Source organism: Lampetra planeri, chromosome 51 (assembly GCF_965212315.1).
Source record: "Lampetra planeri chromosome 51, kcLamPlan1.2.h2, whole genome shotgun sequence".
NCBI classification, from domain to species: domain Eukaryota; kingdom Metazoa; phylum Chordata; class Hyperoartia; order Petromyzontiformes; family Petromyzontidae; genus Lampetra; species Lampetra planeri.
Genome location: NC_136157.1, coordinates 1045773 through 1063125, shown reverse-complemented (window position 1 = coordinate 1063125; position 17353 = coordinate 1045773). Strand labels below are relative to the sequence as shown.

At 51.6% G+C, this 17353-nt stretch overlaps 1 protein-coding gene across 1 annotated transcript in view; it reads right to left on the bottom strand.

Annotated features, from left to right (window-relative positions):
* The window catches only part of LOC144734365 (uncharacterized), a 73744-nt gene that overhangs the window by 34167 nt on the left and 22224 nt on the right, over window positions 1–17353 (bottom strand). The window contains exons 12-18 of the mRNA XM_078616505.1: window positions 17050–17134; window positions 8453–8596; window positions 5964–6125; window positions 4272–4369; window positions 3312–3396; window positions 2717–2770; window positions 1406–2575 (exon numbers count right to left, since the gene is read on the bottom strand). Coding sequence (XP_078472631.1) covers window positions 1406–2575; window positions 2717–2770; window positions 3312–3396; window positions 4272–4369; window positions 5964–6125; window positions 8453–8596; window positions 17050–17134 — 1798 coding nt within the window. The remainder of the gene's footprint in view (window positions 1–1405; window positions 2576–2716; window positions 2771–3311; window positions 3397–4271; window positions 4370–5963; window positions 6126–8452; window positions 8597–17049; window positions 17135–17353) is intronic.

Here is a 17353-nt window from a genome sequence, read left to right as displayed (position 1 = left end):
TATTATACAGGTTGCTTAAATTTTTTTTTAACACTTACCGTATTTTCCCGCATATAACCCTCGAGGTATACCACTTTTTACAAACAAAACAAGACTCGGGCTATATGGAAGTGCGGGCTATCCCAAAAATATACGTGTGACATGTCATACTTTTTTCAATATATGACTATCCACTATGCAACACTTACCTTTGACTAAAGCACTGCTGAATAAACCACTCACACTAAAATTGCACATGTTATCATGTTTTAAATTATTCGAAATGTTTGTACAATGAAACGACAATGTTTGAAGTGGGCGCACTTTGTTTACCGTAATACTTTCAGTGGCTCTATGGGGGTGCGAAAATTTTAGCTGAGGCTATGGATTGCACAATGGGAAGGGCCTTAACAAGCGTCTACCAGGCACGGAATCATAATTGCCAAGTCCCTTAGGCCGCTGCTATTGGCTGAGCACTATACAGTGGCGACCACGAGCTTTGTTTCAAACTTCCAATGGCTTTGTTGCCAGGAGGCAATGGCGTTACCGTAGTGCCGCTATTGTCTGTGCTAAAACTGTACAGGGGTAACTACCGGTCCAGTAGCTGTAACATGATGAGGTCGAATGCTGGTAAGCCTAACAGTACGCTTACTTACTTATTTACCAGTTATGTGTTACTTATTTATTGGATATTTACTTTTGTTAATTATTTGCTGTTTTAAGTTCACTCGTTTCCGGTTAGTTTGTTATCTTTGTGCACGTCATGATTTTAATGTTAACAATTGATAGTGGAATGTATTACAAATGTAAACTTTGTATTAATATGATGGAATTAAGCTGCGGTAACGACGTTAAAGATATGAATGCATGCGGGGTGTATGGAGGTACGGGCTATCTGAAATTTGTTTTACACAAAACACTATTTTTGCGGGGTATATGTGTCTGCAGGTTATATGCGGGAAAATACGGTATATGGGACTATCGTTTTTAATGGCAAAAGAACGTATAATAGCACAGTAACATGATAACAAATGTATGTTAATAGCTTCACTTGTTCGCCATCATTGTCAACGCACGCCTGGAATCTTCTCCAGGTGATCTCCAGAGCCCGGAGGCACATTTCTCGTGGTATTGTTGCAAATTCTCGGAAGTGTTCACATGTTTTTGAAGCACCCCAAATATCGACTCCTCTTGCCCTAGTCACATTATTACATGAGTGTTGTTGTTCTTTCACACTGTTGTTGAGAGCATATCTGATGGTGGTGTCAAGGGGGCCCCGACTCGTAGCCTTGGCCACCAGTGGGCAGGGGGTGGGGTGGCAAGGCACCCCCTGCCTGCCCCCACGCTCGTCACGCTACTGCCTCAAAGTCTCTGACAGGATCGCGAACCGAACGCGGCACAGCGGGGCACACCGCACAGAACTCGCCTCGTGTGGCTGCTGCAGATGACAACGCTGGCGTTCCGGCAGTCGCAGGCGAGGCCCGTGCTGTCGAGGAGCTGGCAGCTGCTGTGCTCTCAGCTGGTGGCTCAACCGTCGTGAACATGCCCGAGACTTCCGTGTTAATGTCCGTAGTGCTGACGACAGGAGGCTGCTCTGTGGGATATGTAGACTCTGGGTTTGGCGCATCTGTATATTTTGTGGTAAAGTCAAGGTCGGTAGTGCTGACTATAGGAGGTTCCCCTGTGGGATAGGTAGACTCTGGGTATTGCACATCTGTATATTTTGTGGAAAAGTCAAGGTCAGTAGTGCTGACGACAGGAGGTTCCTCTGTGGGATATGTAGACTCTGGGTATGGCACATCTGTATATTTTGTGGAAAAGTCAAGGTCAGTAGTGCTGACGACAGGAGGTTCCTCTGTGGGATATGTAGACTCTGGGTATGGCACATCTGTATATTTTGTGGGAAAATCAAAATCTGTAGTGCTGTCTACAGGACCCTCTTCTGTGGAATCGGTAGAATATGGTATTGGGCCATCTGTGTATTCTGTAGGAAAATCGAAGTCTGTAGTGCTGTCTACAGGAGCCTCTTCTGTGGAATCGGTAGAATCTGGTATTGGGTCATCTGTGTATTCTGTGGGAAAATCGAAGTCTGTAGTGCTGTCTACAGGAGCCTCTTCTGTGGAATCGGTAGAATCTGGTATTGGGTCATCTGTGTATTCTGTGGGAAAATCGAAGTCTGTAGTGCTGTCTACAGGAGCCTCCTCTGTGGAATCGGTAGAATCTGGTATTGGGTCATCTGTGTATTCTGTGGGAAAATCTAGGTCTGTTGTGCTGTCTACCAGTGGATCATCTGTGAGATCCGACATCCATATGTCGGTTACCATTGGAGAAGATTCAAAACCTGTTGTGGTCACGGTCCGAGGCACGTCCGTTGCGGTGTAATCCGACACCGAGTGATCCGTCACCCCTGGCATGCCTGTCGTGCTGAAGACCGGCGCTGTGACCACTTCCGTAGGCCCTGGCGTTGAGCCGCCTGTCGGTTCGTGCACAGCTTGCGTGGCGGCCGATGTCGAGAGTTGGTTTGTGTGCGCCGTGTCCGCAGAGTCGTCCGTGTTAGCTTGTTGGGTGAAGGTGCTTGCCGGATCGGCCGGCGTCCCTGTGACAATCGGTCCCGACGCAGAATTCGTAGTTGAGACGGACACACCCCCCCCCTGAACGTAAATATAACGTCGCGGTTGCGTTAACTTTTGACATTAAACGTCACGATGGTTGGCAAGGCGTGCGAATGCATCGGTACCTGTGAGGGTTGTTGACGGAGGGGCTGTCACTGTCGATGGGCTCGTGTAGCAATCTGAAAAAAGGCAAATCGGTATTTTCTATGAAGTTTTCACTTTATTTAATCGTGAATTCATTACAATAATCAAACTGCAAAATGCCTTGAGATAGAACGTCTCGTTTGCAGGGTATCCGAGGTAAATTGATACACACACAGCAAATAGATAATTAACACAAAGACAAAGATCCCCCGCATAGCCTTAACAGATTGTTGGGGCAAGTGCTGTTCACGAGCACCTATGAAGGCCATGCCGGCCTTCATAGGTGCTCGTGAATGATTATCTGTACCGGTCCTGGGCCTCCCCTAGGTCGACTCAGCCCAAAATGAATACCTGACGCAGTGTGTAAACGTCACCACTTGGGAGACAAAGACGGCAGGGCGTGGTGCTGGCAACCCACCCCCTCGTGCACCATGCCGGCCTTCATAGGTGCTCGCTAACAGCACTTGCCCCAACAGTTCATTAAGGCTATACGGCGGACCTCTGTCTTTTGTACAAATGTTGAACTTCTTTCGCACCGCACATCGCCAACCGTGCTCATCGGAGGTGCCCCATCACCTGAAAAGTCGCAGGCTGAGATGCAAACGCTGTCCAGGGCAACGTCGCTCTGCGCGGTTTCGCCACGTATTCCTTCGATGGCAAACTGCAGGAAGGCGAACGACAGTGCAGTGTAAACACCCAGGGGGCCGTTTGCTGATCATCGCCAGCCAAGGTAAATACAGGGTGCTTCAAAAAAATATTTACACTTATATGGGACTATCGTTTTTAATGGAAAAAGAACGGATAATACACTGTAACATGATAACAAATGTATGTTAATAGCTTCAAAGAGTCTCCACTTGTTCGCCATCACTGTCAACGCATGCCTGGAATCTTCTCCAGGTGGTCTCCAGAGCCCAGAGGCACATTTCTTGTGGTATTGTTGCAAATTCTCAGAAGTGTTAAAAAATGTTGAAGCACCCAAATATTCAGCAGGCGTCAGGCTGGGGAATGAGCCCACGACCTCCTGCATACCAGGCAAGGTAGTTAACATATCGCCACCGCAGCACCCCCAGTGCCCTCGACAATGACGGAACGATCCCAGCGCGCTGCTGGTGCGTGTGTTGGTCTTGTAATGTACGTACGTTGAACTTCTTTCGCACCGTATGTAGCCAACCATGATAATCGGAGGTGCGGGGGAAGGACAACAAACTAAACACTAAAAGCAGTTCTAAAGAAATGAGTTTTAAATCTAGATGATTATTTAAAAGTGCAAAGCTCAAGTGGCTTCTTAATATCGGAAGGAAAAGTGTTCCAGACGGCCATAGAAGCGCATCTGAAAGTGCAGCGCGATTGCGGTGACCATCTTTGTTCAACGACCAGCCAAAAGCCGCCACTGCTGCTGCTGCGAGGATGACGGCCAGAGTTCGTGTGATGGTGCTCTTTTATGAGATCGGCGGGGTGCATGTTTTGGATATATTTGTGGCGAGCACTTTGTGTGTGCGAGCAGCGCGGAGCCATGGGAAGTGTTCCACCTGCCTGGAGCGGCCCTTGGCGGAGAGCGAGGAGCCGAACTGGAAGCCACCACCGCCCGTGGTTGCCGCGGGCGGACCAAATGGGATCCCCCAAGGAGCCACCTGCATCAGACGGGCGTCGGAGCGAGACTCGGTTACTGAACGTCGCACAGGGCTTGTGTGGAAATAACGTGGGGAGTGGGGTCTTGGGGGAGGAGACCTTGCAGCGTCTGTCACGTTGTCAGTCACAGTAGGTCAATCGATTTACTTCAAGCCTTGCTCTTCCTTGATGCATTAATTTGCTGCTTATGAATTACCACGTGATAATGAGACACTTCGTGGAGCTATCATTTGTGGTGGGCAGGTCGCTTCTGAAAACGAGCGCCGTAGTTCAATGGGCCTTACCTGGTAAGCGCACAACTTTATCTATCTGTGATGAACGCTGCACTTTCCATCGTTTTCATGCAGGGGGCGCTGCAAACCGACGCACCCCCTGCATGAATGACGGAGGCGCAGGGACAGACGTTCGATTACGCTGGAATCGATCTGCAGGCAGCGGTCTTCTCGCACGGCCACCAGCTCTATGTCGCCTTATCTCGATCCCGCAATCGCAAACAGGTGAACGTCCAAATCGAACCGAACCCCAGCAAGGCCATCTACTTAACGACGAGAGAAAATTCACACGAAATGTCGTTTTTAATTAAGTCTTCCAGATGTAAAATGATATAAGCTTATAATGAAGAAATATAATTATCTAATTCAAAACATAATACAATTCAAAGATATTTCATTTTAAAAGTTCAAAACGGAGCATCGGGTGCTTGCGTGAATGCGTCGTTCGTGTGCAATTTGTTTTGTGAGGGGCGCCATAGGCGCACCCAAACAACCCCTAGTAAAAAATAGTTTATTAGTTTAACTACCTCGCCTGGTATACAGGAGGTCGTGGGTTGAATCCCAACCCTGACACTTGTATAATTGACATGTGCATGTTCTCCCCGTGATCGCGTGGATTTTTCTCCGGGTCCTCTGGTCTCACCCCTCCACATTTAGAATTAACGTGCGTTAAGAGTATTTGGCTGCTGTACATTTCTACATGAGATGCCGTTTCGTTGAGCTATCGTTTGTGATAGCCAGGTCGCGTCCAAAAAAGAAGCTAGTAGCTCAGTGGGCTTTACCTGGTAAAATTTAAAAAAAGTTTAGTTTTATTTGTATATTTTTTTAAGTGATTGTTTACCTTTCCTATACTTTGCACTCCTATCGTGCTCTTGTATTCTTTGTTTTTTTGTTGTTGTAACGTTCTGACCCCGTGCCCCTACTGGACATTTGTGAAAATGAGTTTAATAGCTCATCAAATTCCTCCTGCAGTCTTAATATTCTGATTCTGATAGCCCTGCATGTGTCTAAGTCATACGCTGATGCCTTGATACTCAACAGCATCGATAGATACCACCATTAAACAGAGGATTCAACTCAAAAGTAAATTATATTGTTACGTGTTCACTGGAATCCAACGTGAATAAAGGTAAACATGCATTTTTGCATAACCCCACTCCATGCAATACTGCAGTACACTCTAACCTGTTACAAGAGCAATGACACGAACTGTAAAATGATCGAATGTTCATCACACATTACCGGAGAGCTGTCCACCAGAAAATAAACACATTCTGAAATGTCAATGGGTGTTAAATTATCGATGAGTTTGCAGGTTTCCTACCCTCCTTGATGTAAACGTTGATGGCCATGTTCTCTGCTGACCCATACAGGAAGTAGTGGAAGCTCAGGACGAGGCACCCAGAGGAGGGGAGAGCCGGACTCTCCAGCAGCAGCGCCGCTCCAGGGTCGTTGTACTCAGAGTCCAGCAGCAGGTAATTCCCAACTACACACAGCAGAGTTAACACAGTGGTCCACACACACACTGCTGTATTCACTAACACAGTGATCCAAATACACTGTTGTATTCACTAACAGTGGTCCACACATACTGCTGTATTGACTAACACAGTGATCCACACACACACTGCTGTATTCACTAACACAGTGATCCACACACACTGTGCTGTATTCACTAACACAGTGGTCCACACACACACTGCTGTATTCACTAACACAGTGGTCCACACACACACTGCTGTATTCACTAACACAGTGGTCCACACACACTGCTGTATTCACTAACACAGTGGTCCACACACACACTGCTGTATTCACTAACACAGTGGTCCACACACACACTGCTGTATTCACTAACACAGTGGTCCACACACACTGCTGTATTCACTAACACAGTGATCCAAACACACTTTGGTGTATTCACTAACACAGTGGTCCACACACACACTGCTGTATTCACTAACACAGTGGTCCACACACACTGCTGTATTCACTAACACAGTGATCCAAACACACTTTGGTGTATTCACTAACAGTGATCCACACACAATGCTGTAGTCACTAACACAGTGATTCACACACACACTGCTGTATTCACTAACACAGTGATCCACACACTCTGCTGTATTCATAACACAGTGATCCACACACTGCTGTATTCACTAACGCAGTGATCCACACACACTGTTGTATTCACTAATGCAGTGGTCCACACACTGCTGTATTCACTCACACAGTGATCCAAACACACTTTGGTGTATTCACTAACAGTGATCCACACACACTCTGTTGTATTCACTAACAGTGATCCACACAACTGCTGTATTCACTAACACAGTGGTTCACACACACTGCTGTATTCACTAACACAGTGATCCACACACACACACACTGTTGTATTCACTAACACAGTGATCCACACACACACTGCTGTATTCACTAACACAGTGGTCCACACACACACTTCCGTATTCACTAACACAGTGATCCACACACACACACTGCTGTATTCACTAACACAGTGGTCCACACACACTGCTGTATTCACTTACACAGTGATACACACACACTGTTGTATTCACTAACACAGTGATCCACACGCACACACACACTGTTTGATTCACTAACACAGTGGTCCACACACACTGCTGTATTCACTAACACAGTGATACACACACACACTGTTGTATTCACTAACACAGTGATCCACACGCACACACACACTGTTGTATTCACTTAACACAGTGATCCACACACACACACTGCTGTATTCACTAACACAGTGATCCACACACTGTTGTATTCACTAACACAGTGGTCCACACACACTGCTGTATTCACTAACACAGTGATCCACACACACACACACTGCTGTATTCACTAACACAGTGATCCACACACACTGCTGTATTCACTAACACAGTGATCCACACACACACTGCTGTATTCACTAACACAGTGATCCACACACACACTGCTGTATTCACTTACACAGTGATACACACACACACACTGTTGTATTCACTAACACAGTGATCCACACGCACACACACTGTTGTATTCACTAACACAGTGATCCACACACACTGCTGTATTCACTAACACAGTGATCCACACACACACACTGTTGTATTCACTAACACAGTGGTCCACACACACTGCTGTATTCACTGACACAGTGATCCACACACACACACTGTTGTATTCACTAACACAGTGATCCACACGCACACACACACTGTTGTATTCACTAACACAGTGATCCACACACACACACACTGCTGTATTCACTAACACAGTGATCCACACACTGTTGTATTCACTAACACAGTGGTCCACACACACTGCTGTATTCACTAACACAGTGATCCACACACACACACTGCTGTATTCACTAACACAGTGATCCACACACACTGCTGTATTCACTAACACAGTGATCCACACACACACTGCTGTATTCACTCACACAGTGATCCACACACACACTGCTGTATTCACTAACACAGTGATCCACACACACTGCTGTATTCACTCACACAGTGATCCACACACACACTGCTGTATTCACTAACACAGTGATCTGGACACACTCTGCTGTATTCACTCACACAGTGATCCACACACATTCTGCTGTATTCACTAACAAAGTGATCCACACACACTTTGGTGTATTTACTAACACAGTGATTCACACACACACACTGCTGTAGTCACTAACACAGTGATCGAGACACATTACACTGGATGTGGGTTTCAAGGCCAGTAGCTTGAGTGGAAGCTGTGAGTGATGCGAGGCTGTAAGATACTCACAGCCAGGCCGTGAGAAGTCATCATCAGGGCCAGTGTTCTCAGTGTTTGTGGGACCGTTCCAATGCTCCCAGCCAAAGTCCCCTCCGCTGTTCGCCCAGCCGCAGAAGTCACCCATCTCATCGAAGTCACATCCGCTCACACACTCTGTGGGGTGATTTAAATAAAATAAATAAATGATCATCAATACAAAACACAGAAGCATCAGCCACGCATTCACACAAATTGGTATTTTTTTTTTTATCAACCTGGTTTCCGGGTTTGGGTTTTCGACACCGGTACGCGTGCTGATGATGTCACGGGGCCTTTGGGTTGCACTTCGGGGCACGTTAGGAGGTGCCTTGTCAGCGCCGCTAGCACCAGCAATGGATCCGTCAGCTCTGCGAAGTGCCCTGGTCGTGGGCCTGCTCACTGCGCGGCTATTCTGCCCATTCTCGTTGAACAGAGACCAATGTTTTGTCGTTCTCTGCGAAACGAACAAAGCGATACGTTTGAGAATGAACACCGAAATCTCGACCCAAACGTCGCACCTCCCGACGATGAAAAACTCCCCGGAGACACCGGCGGAACCGTCAGTCGCATCGGAACATTGACAGACCGATGTCGATAGGCCACATCTCTCCTTCACGAATGAAACATGAAAGACCCAAGCCACGGTGGTGCGATTGTGTCCATGCAACCCGCACAGAGTAATCCCACAATGGAGGAAGAGCACAACTACAAATTGGACATTGGCGTTATGCTCCCGAATAGACACAAATGCGAGTACAGCACAATTGCTGTTCATCGCGGAATTGGTTTGTTTCCTCATTGCACCTTTTTGCATTGTAAATGAACAAATAATTCCACCCGCACGGCTCGTGTGAGTCGGTGTCGCGGTTTCTTGCCCCTTCAATTGCAATTTGCTGCAGTCCTAAAAAAGTGACGGCTGCTTGAAACGCCATGGTGGCAGGAGGCCGAGCTACTCAGGAGTCTCCAAAAGTCTGCTCATTAGTTTGGAAGACCCTGTAACTGCGATGGAACGAGTAATACGTTACGTTTTATGTTGGTGAGACGGGAGGAAATTATGACAGAAAGTAGGTTTTACCCTTTCTGGCAATAAAACAGGAGGTGTTAAGATGTTCAAACGCCAAATAGAAACCTTTTGCAACGGGGCATAATCAAGTCTGCAATATGAGAATAGGTTTTCCCCTTTTATCTGGCAACAAAACAGGTGTTAAGATGTTAAAACACCAAACTGAAACCTTTTACAAGGAATCATGTCTGCATTAACCACAATACTTGTGGTCAGAATGCAAACAAAAAACATACATGAGACTAGGCTCAAAAGAAAGCTGTCTCTGGTGTGGACCAATAAGTGTCAAAGACAATGCATATATTATCAGAGCATGTTTTTTGTTTGCATTCTGACCACAAGTATTGTGGTTAATGCAGACATGATTCCTTGTAAAAGGTTTCAGTTTGGTGTTTTAACATCTTAACACCTGTTTTGTTGCCAGAAAAAAGGGGGAAACCTATTCTTATATTTTGGTACTGGTGAAGTACCGGTAAGTACGCTGGACACCCAGGTTGAGGCACACGTATCTTTATTACAAGTTGTCGGTACAGGACAGCACTAGAGGGGGTAGCGGCCCCCTCACCCGGATAACTGGGGATACACCCTAGCTAATCCTGACCTACTCCCAAGTCCTCCACTAACGGGCTAGGGGAGGCTAACTGGCCCGACACTGGTGAATCGGGCTACGGTCTCCGGAGTCCCAGGGTACTGACCCTGGTTCACGGAACCACGCCTCTGGCTTGATCCTCCGCAGCCCTGACAAGGGCGGCGTCGAGGGGAGTCCAGGGCTTCTAACTAGGAGATCTTCCTTCTTCCTCCTTCGTTCCCAGACTGAGCCACGAGCTCTCTCTGTCCTCCCCCTTTATACCCCCCGTCAGGATCACAACCCCCCAGGCTGCCTGATGCGGACGTCGCTGCGGGCACCCCACCCCCGTGTACTCCCGGAGCTCCGCCCACTGTGTTTATTCCCCGTTGGATCCCATGCACCTACAGCCCTCCCGTAACAACCCTACATCACTCCCCCCATTACAGCTCGCAGCCGTCCCGGCTGCAACAATTCCAATAAAGGAACATTTACCCCTCAACCCCGTGTGTGCCTCATTTTTTTTCAACAAAATGCAAATTGAACAACAACAACAAGAACAACAAGAAGAACAAGCACACCCCCGAAGGGAATGTCCGACGCACCCCCCCCCCCGTATAAATACGAAATCCGTAAAAGCGCGTATATACAACTAGCCAGGAACTCCCCCAGCACACACAGCACACCCACGACACACAACGCACCCACAACACACACACCCCGCCCACACACACAACACAACACACACAATGTGGCAGGAGCGCACCACCGACGCAGCATACAGTAACCATGACACGTGAAATAAAAAAAAAATTTCTTCTTTCTGTATATTATAAGAGTCTGCGCATCTTAGCGCGCGTCCTTGCCGCAGGCCCGTCACACGGGGCAACCCCGGACGGCGGACCATCCGGTGGCGGCTGTCCCTTTCGAGATGAGGTCGCGATTGAAGTGGCGCGACCGTCGGCATCACCCGTGTGGGTTGTAGGGCATGAGCCCGTCATTCCCGGTGCACCTGTGGGTGGGACAGCCGGCAACACATCAGGCGAGAGCAGCGACGGACCCTCCGAGTCGGTCGACCCCCCACATGCTTGGCCCCGCGCGTGTGGAGTGGGCCCTCGCACCGCAACAAACGGTTTTAGCCTAGAGGGGTGTACAAACCACCGGCGCCTGCCCCATTTGATTCGAACGCACTGAGGCCTCAAAACCTCGACAACCTCGACGGGGCCCCGCCACGGGCGCACGAGTTTAGAGGAGGTCGCGAGCGGTACCTGGGGACAGTGCAGCCATGCCCTGTCCCCCGGCTTCCACTGCAGCACGTGCGCGCGAGCCAGCCTGAGGCGCTCGTTCGCCTTTTGACGCCTGTCAGAATTTAGCCTCGCAGCATCCCGCGCCTCAGTCAGTTTGTCAAGGTTAAATTTAACGTGTTCATCCAATTTAATTTTACCCAGCGGCGCGGGGATCTGCAGCTGTGCCGGAACAGGTGGGTCGGGTTCGCGGCCATACATAAGAAAGAATGGTGAAAATCCCGTCGCAGCATGGGGAGCCAATCTGTATGCCGCTAGAACCCCTTGAATTTGTAAGTCCCAATCAGTCTGTGAGTCCGAGACTTGCTGCGACAACATAGACGAGATGGTGCGATGCAGACGCTCGACCATCCCGTCCGTTTGCGGGTGATAAGGAGAGGTTCGAATTTTTTTCGTTCCTAGGAGATCACAGACTTGTTTTAGGAGTTTCCCGGAAAAATTTCTACCCTGGTCGGTCAACAACCGCTCCGGGGCACCTTTGTCCATGACATAACCTTGGACAAAGGCGTCGACGATGGCTGCTGCCGACTGATTCGCCAGGGGCCAGGCCATAGGCCAGCGCGTAAAATATTCGACCCCAGTAAGCAAATATTTATTTCCCCTGGGGGTGGCGGGGAATGGCCCCAGAATGTCCAGTGCGACCAGTTCATTTACTCGGGAGACCTGGATGGACTGCAAGGGCGGGTTCGACTCCCGTGCCGGTGGTTTGCGCTGCGCACACCGAGGGCACGCTGCCAACAGATCAGTGACATCCCTTGTCATGCCTGGCCAAAAAAAATTCAGCTGGAGCAAGGCGAGAGTTTTCTGGGTCCCCAGGTGGAGGAGGCGCTCATGCGCAGCCCACACCACCTTGCCCCGTAATCCCGAAGGGACCACCAGCCGGTGACGGTGGGATTTGCTGTCCCAATGCATGAGCAACCCTGCGTGCATGCCCCAAGCGTCGGCCTCACCCGTCCCCCGCCCCCTCTCCCCGGCGCGACGACGCAACGCGAGGAGGGAGGTATCCTCCATTTGGAGGCGCCCCCATTCATTAACGGGCAACCCAAGCAGGGAATCTTTCCCCTGTTCCGCGATATCAATGGTGACCAATGTTTCGTCATTGGCGGCGGCCGCCAGGACCGGAACCATCATGTCCCCTGCCGGCTTGCAACGCCCAGACCCCAGGAGGCATGCGCATTCGGAGGCGGTTGGCATCCGTGACAGAGCGTCAGCGTTGGTGTGGCGAACGCCCTTACGGTAGGTGGTTTCGAAATCGAAATCCTGGAGGACCTCCAACCATCGGGACAATTGTCCCGATGGCTGTTGAACCTTCAGGGCGTACTGCAGTGCCGCATGATCTGTGCGGACGGTGAAACGCCGACCGTACAGATATGGGCGATACTGTTGGATGAAATAGACAATTGCCAACAGTTCCCTACGGGTGACACAATATCTTTGCTCCGCTGGAGACAACACCCGACTGCCGTACGCAACCACCCGTTCCACGCCGTCAACCACCTGGGAAAGCACACCTCCAATACCCGTGTTGCTCGCGTCGGTGTCGAGCAAAAACGGCCTAGAAAAATCTGGGTAAATCAGGGGAGGAGCCTTTACCAGGGCGTCCCGAAGGGAGCAGAAAGCAGCTTCCTCCTCCTGACCCCAGTGGAACCGAACCCCTTTAGATGTTAACGCGTGTAGGGGTTTGGCAATCGTTGCAAAATTAGCGACGAAGCGTCGGTAATATGATGCGAAGCCAATAAAACTCCTGACCTCTCCCACCGAGGTGGGAGTCGGCCAGGAGCTGACACACTGCGTTTTGGCGGGATCGGTAGCAATACCCGAGCGCCCTACGATGTGCCCCAAATAACGCACCGACTCGCGTAACAAATGGCATTTCTGGGGCTTAAATTTCAAATTAGCAGCCCGCATCTTTAGGAAAACCGCCCGCAACCTCTGGAGATGTTCATCAAAAGTTTTACCAAAGACAATAACGTCATCCAAATAAATCAGGCACGATTCCCATTGCAATCCAGCCAAAACCAATTCCATCAATCGCTGGAAAGTTGCCGGCGCTGAGTGTAAGCCCATCGGCAACCGGTTGAATTGGAACAGGCCGTGCGGTGTACGGAAAGCAGTTTTAGGCTTAGAATCATCGTCCAGAGGAAGCTGCCAGAATCCCGAAAGTAAATCTAGTGTGGAGAAGAATCGCGCTCCCGCCAAGGCGTCCAGCGATTCGTCCATCCGTGGGAGCGGGTATGCGTCGGCAACCGAAATTTTATTAAGGCGCCGAAAATCCACGCAAAACCGCAACGAGCCGTCCTGCTTTTTAACCAGGACGATCGGCGCTCCCCAAGGGCTGGTGGAGGGAGAAATGATGTCGGCGGCTAACATGTCATCAACAGCCGATTTGACATGGTCCTTTTCGGCGGGACTTAACCGAAACGGATTTTGGCGAATTGGCGCGCTGTCACCCGTGTCAATATGGTGACGCAGCAGGTGAGTGCAACCCAAATCATATTTATCCCGACTGAAAACGTCGGAAAATTCCCTCAGTAGCGTTCTAAGCTGTTGGCGCTCTGAATTTGTCAGGTCCGTCGATCCCGCACAAAGCGCGTCGAGCCACCCTTCATCGCTGTCCGAATGTGGGAGCATTCGGGAAGCAGTGCCAACATGGTTCGCGACAGGTTCCTCGCAGGGTACCGGCGTCGCGTGAGCGAGCACCGTCCCTTGAGGAACCACCACTGTCTGCGACCCCACATTGAGGACCGCGATGAAAGGGTCCTCGTCCCCTCTTACGACGGTCTGGGCCGGAATCAAATTAGGTGCACTAACCCCGGCCCTAGACGGTCCCAGCAAAACACCCTGATCCCCTACGCCCATAGCGAAGGGCTTACGAAGTTTCAGAGGCACTAGCATTTGAGCTCCCGGCGGCACACTAACTGTTCTGACGACAAACGCCGGTACCGTCGCGAACGCCGTCCGAGCCGCCGCAGGGGAAGGCAGGAAGGCCATGCGTCGCCCTGACGGAAGCTCAATGCATCCTTGGTCGATCAAAATACGAATTGGCATTTTTCCTAAGAAATCCGTCCCCAGCAGGCACGGAACCGCCAGCGAGGAGGAAACGAAAATCGGCCCCGACAATTTGATGTCCCCGATACAAATTTGCGCGCGAATCTGTCCCATGATGCCCAGAGAGCCCCCGTTAGCGGCATAGAATGGGACGTTAACCGGCAGTAAGGGCCGGCTTTGTACAGGCAGAATATTGTAAATTAACTCCGAAATGATTGTCGCCGATGCCCCCGTATCGACCAGGATGCGTACCTCTACCCCGTCAATGTGTCCGACCACGGCCGACGACCCTGACGACGCGGCTACCACGCGATGGGCCAACACGGACCACTGTTTGGGCTCGATTCGAGTCCCCGCAGTGATCCGCGTTGGGCCGTCGCAACGCAACATCGGCCCCCCGTTCGTTGTGGTGCGAGAGTGTGCAACGGGTGGGTGCTTTGGCCAAACATGTGTGGTGCCCCGACTCGCCGGATCATGTTGCTGGAGCTTGGGAGGAGGAGGCCCGGCGTCCCGTCGAGGCGTCGTCCCGCGCTGTCGAGGCGAGCGGCACCCCAAGGCGACGTGGCCCCAAACGCCGCAGTTGAAACACCGCGGACCCCCCGGTGGAGACGATGGACGGTCGAACCGGCTTGAGCCGTCCCGGCCCGCCCGTGCTCCTTGCGCCTGTTGCCGTCGGTGGTCGACGGCGTAGAGCTCCTCCGTCTGAAGGGTGGCTGCAGCCACCGCACGCCCGGCCGATGCCCTGCTGGCTTTCCGCCGCAGGGACAGAAGGTTGGCGTGAAGGAGGCGCGCCGCCTGAAGAGAGGTCATCTCGGCGTCCTCCTGTGCGACGACAGCGATGTCCAGGTCGTCTGCCAGGAGGAGGATCTTCTCCGTGACCATCGCGTCCACGCCGTCGTCGTCCATACGGGGAAAAGCCGTTTTGGCCAGCGCCAGGAGGCTCGTCCTGTATGCCAGGGGCGACTCTTTTTCACCCCGCTTGCGGTCGTAGAACTGCTGTCTGCATTCTGCAGATGGTCCATAGACCCCAGCCAGCAGTTGTAGCGCCCTCGGCAGAGTAGAACGCTTCTCTCTTGGCGCCGATGTGAGGGCGGCGAGCGCGTCGGCGTCGAGGAGCGCCGGCAGCGCGCAGAGGGCTTCGTTGTCCGACCACCTAGCCATTTCTTGGTGGGCGATGAAGCGACGCTGGAAGCCGCCCCAGTCGCCCTCCGCGCCAACAAATTCCTTCAGCGGAGGTAGGCGTTGTTGCAGCGCAGCGTTCGCCTTGGAAGTCTGCAGGCTGCTATCCCCAGGACTCGGCTGTGCGTCGGCGCGAATGGCAGATGGAATCGCCTGTCGCAGCCGTGATGACGTTCCCGCCGCTGGCGATGATGCGGCTGTCCCAGCGAGAGCGGTGTCGGACCCAAGGTTTAGCCCGGCCACGCCCTCTGCAGCTGCCGTGGCGATGGCGGGAAATTCAAAGTTGGAGTCTTCCGAAATGGCGGGAAGGCGCTCCGGTCGTCGACTCCCCTCGCCCCGTGGTGGACCACCAGCCCCCAGCCGCGTGATGTTTTCCAGCGTGGCGGCAGCGGCATACAGCAGCTCCGCCAGCCTCTCGTGAGCCAGCCGTAGCGCGTCTGGCTGCGGCCCCTCTTCATGCCGATGCCCCGGCAGGAACGCGTCAGGCCCCGGCTGTACCATGTCCTGGTGAGCCGTCTCGGGCTCAACGATTTCAGCAGTGTCCTCGTCCGGCACTCTGGCTCGAGCTGTCTGACGTGTATCCATGTTCGTAATACTTCTGACCCCAGATGAAGTACCGGTAAGTACGCTGGACACCCAGGTTGAGGCACACGTATCTTTATTACAAGTTGTCGGTACAGGACAGCACTAGAGGGGGTAGCGGCCCCCTCACCCGGATAACTGGGGATACACCCTAGCTAATCCTGACCTACTCCCAAGTCCTCCACTAACGGGCTAGGGGAGGCTAACTGGCCCGACACTGGTGAATCGGGCTACGGTCTCCGGAGTCCCAGGGTACTGACCCTGGTTCACGGAACCACGCCTCTGGCTTGATCCTCCGCAGCCCTGACAAGGGCGGCGTCGAGGGGAGTCCAGGGCTTCTAACTAGGAGATCTTCCTTCTTCCTCCTTCGTTCCCAGACTGAGCCACGAGCTCTCTCTGTCCTCCCCCTTTATACCCCCCGTCAGGATCACAACCCCCCAGGCTGCCTGATGCGGACGTCGCTGCGGGCACCCCACCCCCGTGTACTCCCGGAGCTCCGCCCACTGTGTTTATTCCCCGTTGGATCCCATGCACCTACAGCCCTCCCGTAACAACCCTACACTGGCAAAGGAGGTCCCATGGTGAAGTCTGCAATAACCACACATACTTGTGGAAAACATGCAAACAAACATGCCCCGATAATATTCTCACATTGTCTTTGAAACTGATTGGCCGCCACCAGAGACAGCAGCCTTCTTCACGGCCCTGTCTTTCTGGCCTTATTTCCCAAAAATTGTAGTGGCTACGTGTACACACGCGACGGGCGCGTCACGTGTGCACACGCGACGGGCGTGTCAAGCCCGTCACGACACCCACAGTTGGCTGTGCCCCCTTTCTGCGCTCTTACCTGGACACCTTCCCAGCACCACTGTGATGTCATCCAGCGCCACGTCGCTCATCGCAGTGATTCCTCGAATGCCCTCGATGATCACCTGCAGGATTGCAGAGCTCAGGGGCATTAGTCCCAAGAGGCATGCTCCATGGCGCCACCAAGCACCAGGGGAATGCAACGGTGAACGTTCAACCGAATATTGAATTAAATTTTTTACGCAAAACGCAACCGGCGTCATTTCACACGGCAGATGCGATGCACGATTCTCCTCTAGGCCGGTGCTGCCAGGTGGCATTGAGCTCGGTGTGTGGCCTGGCGT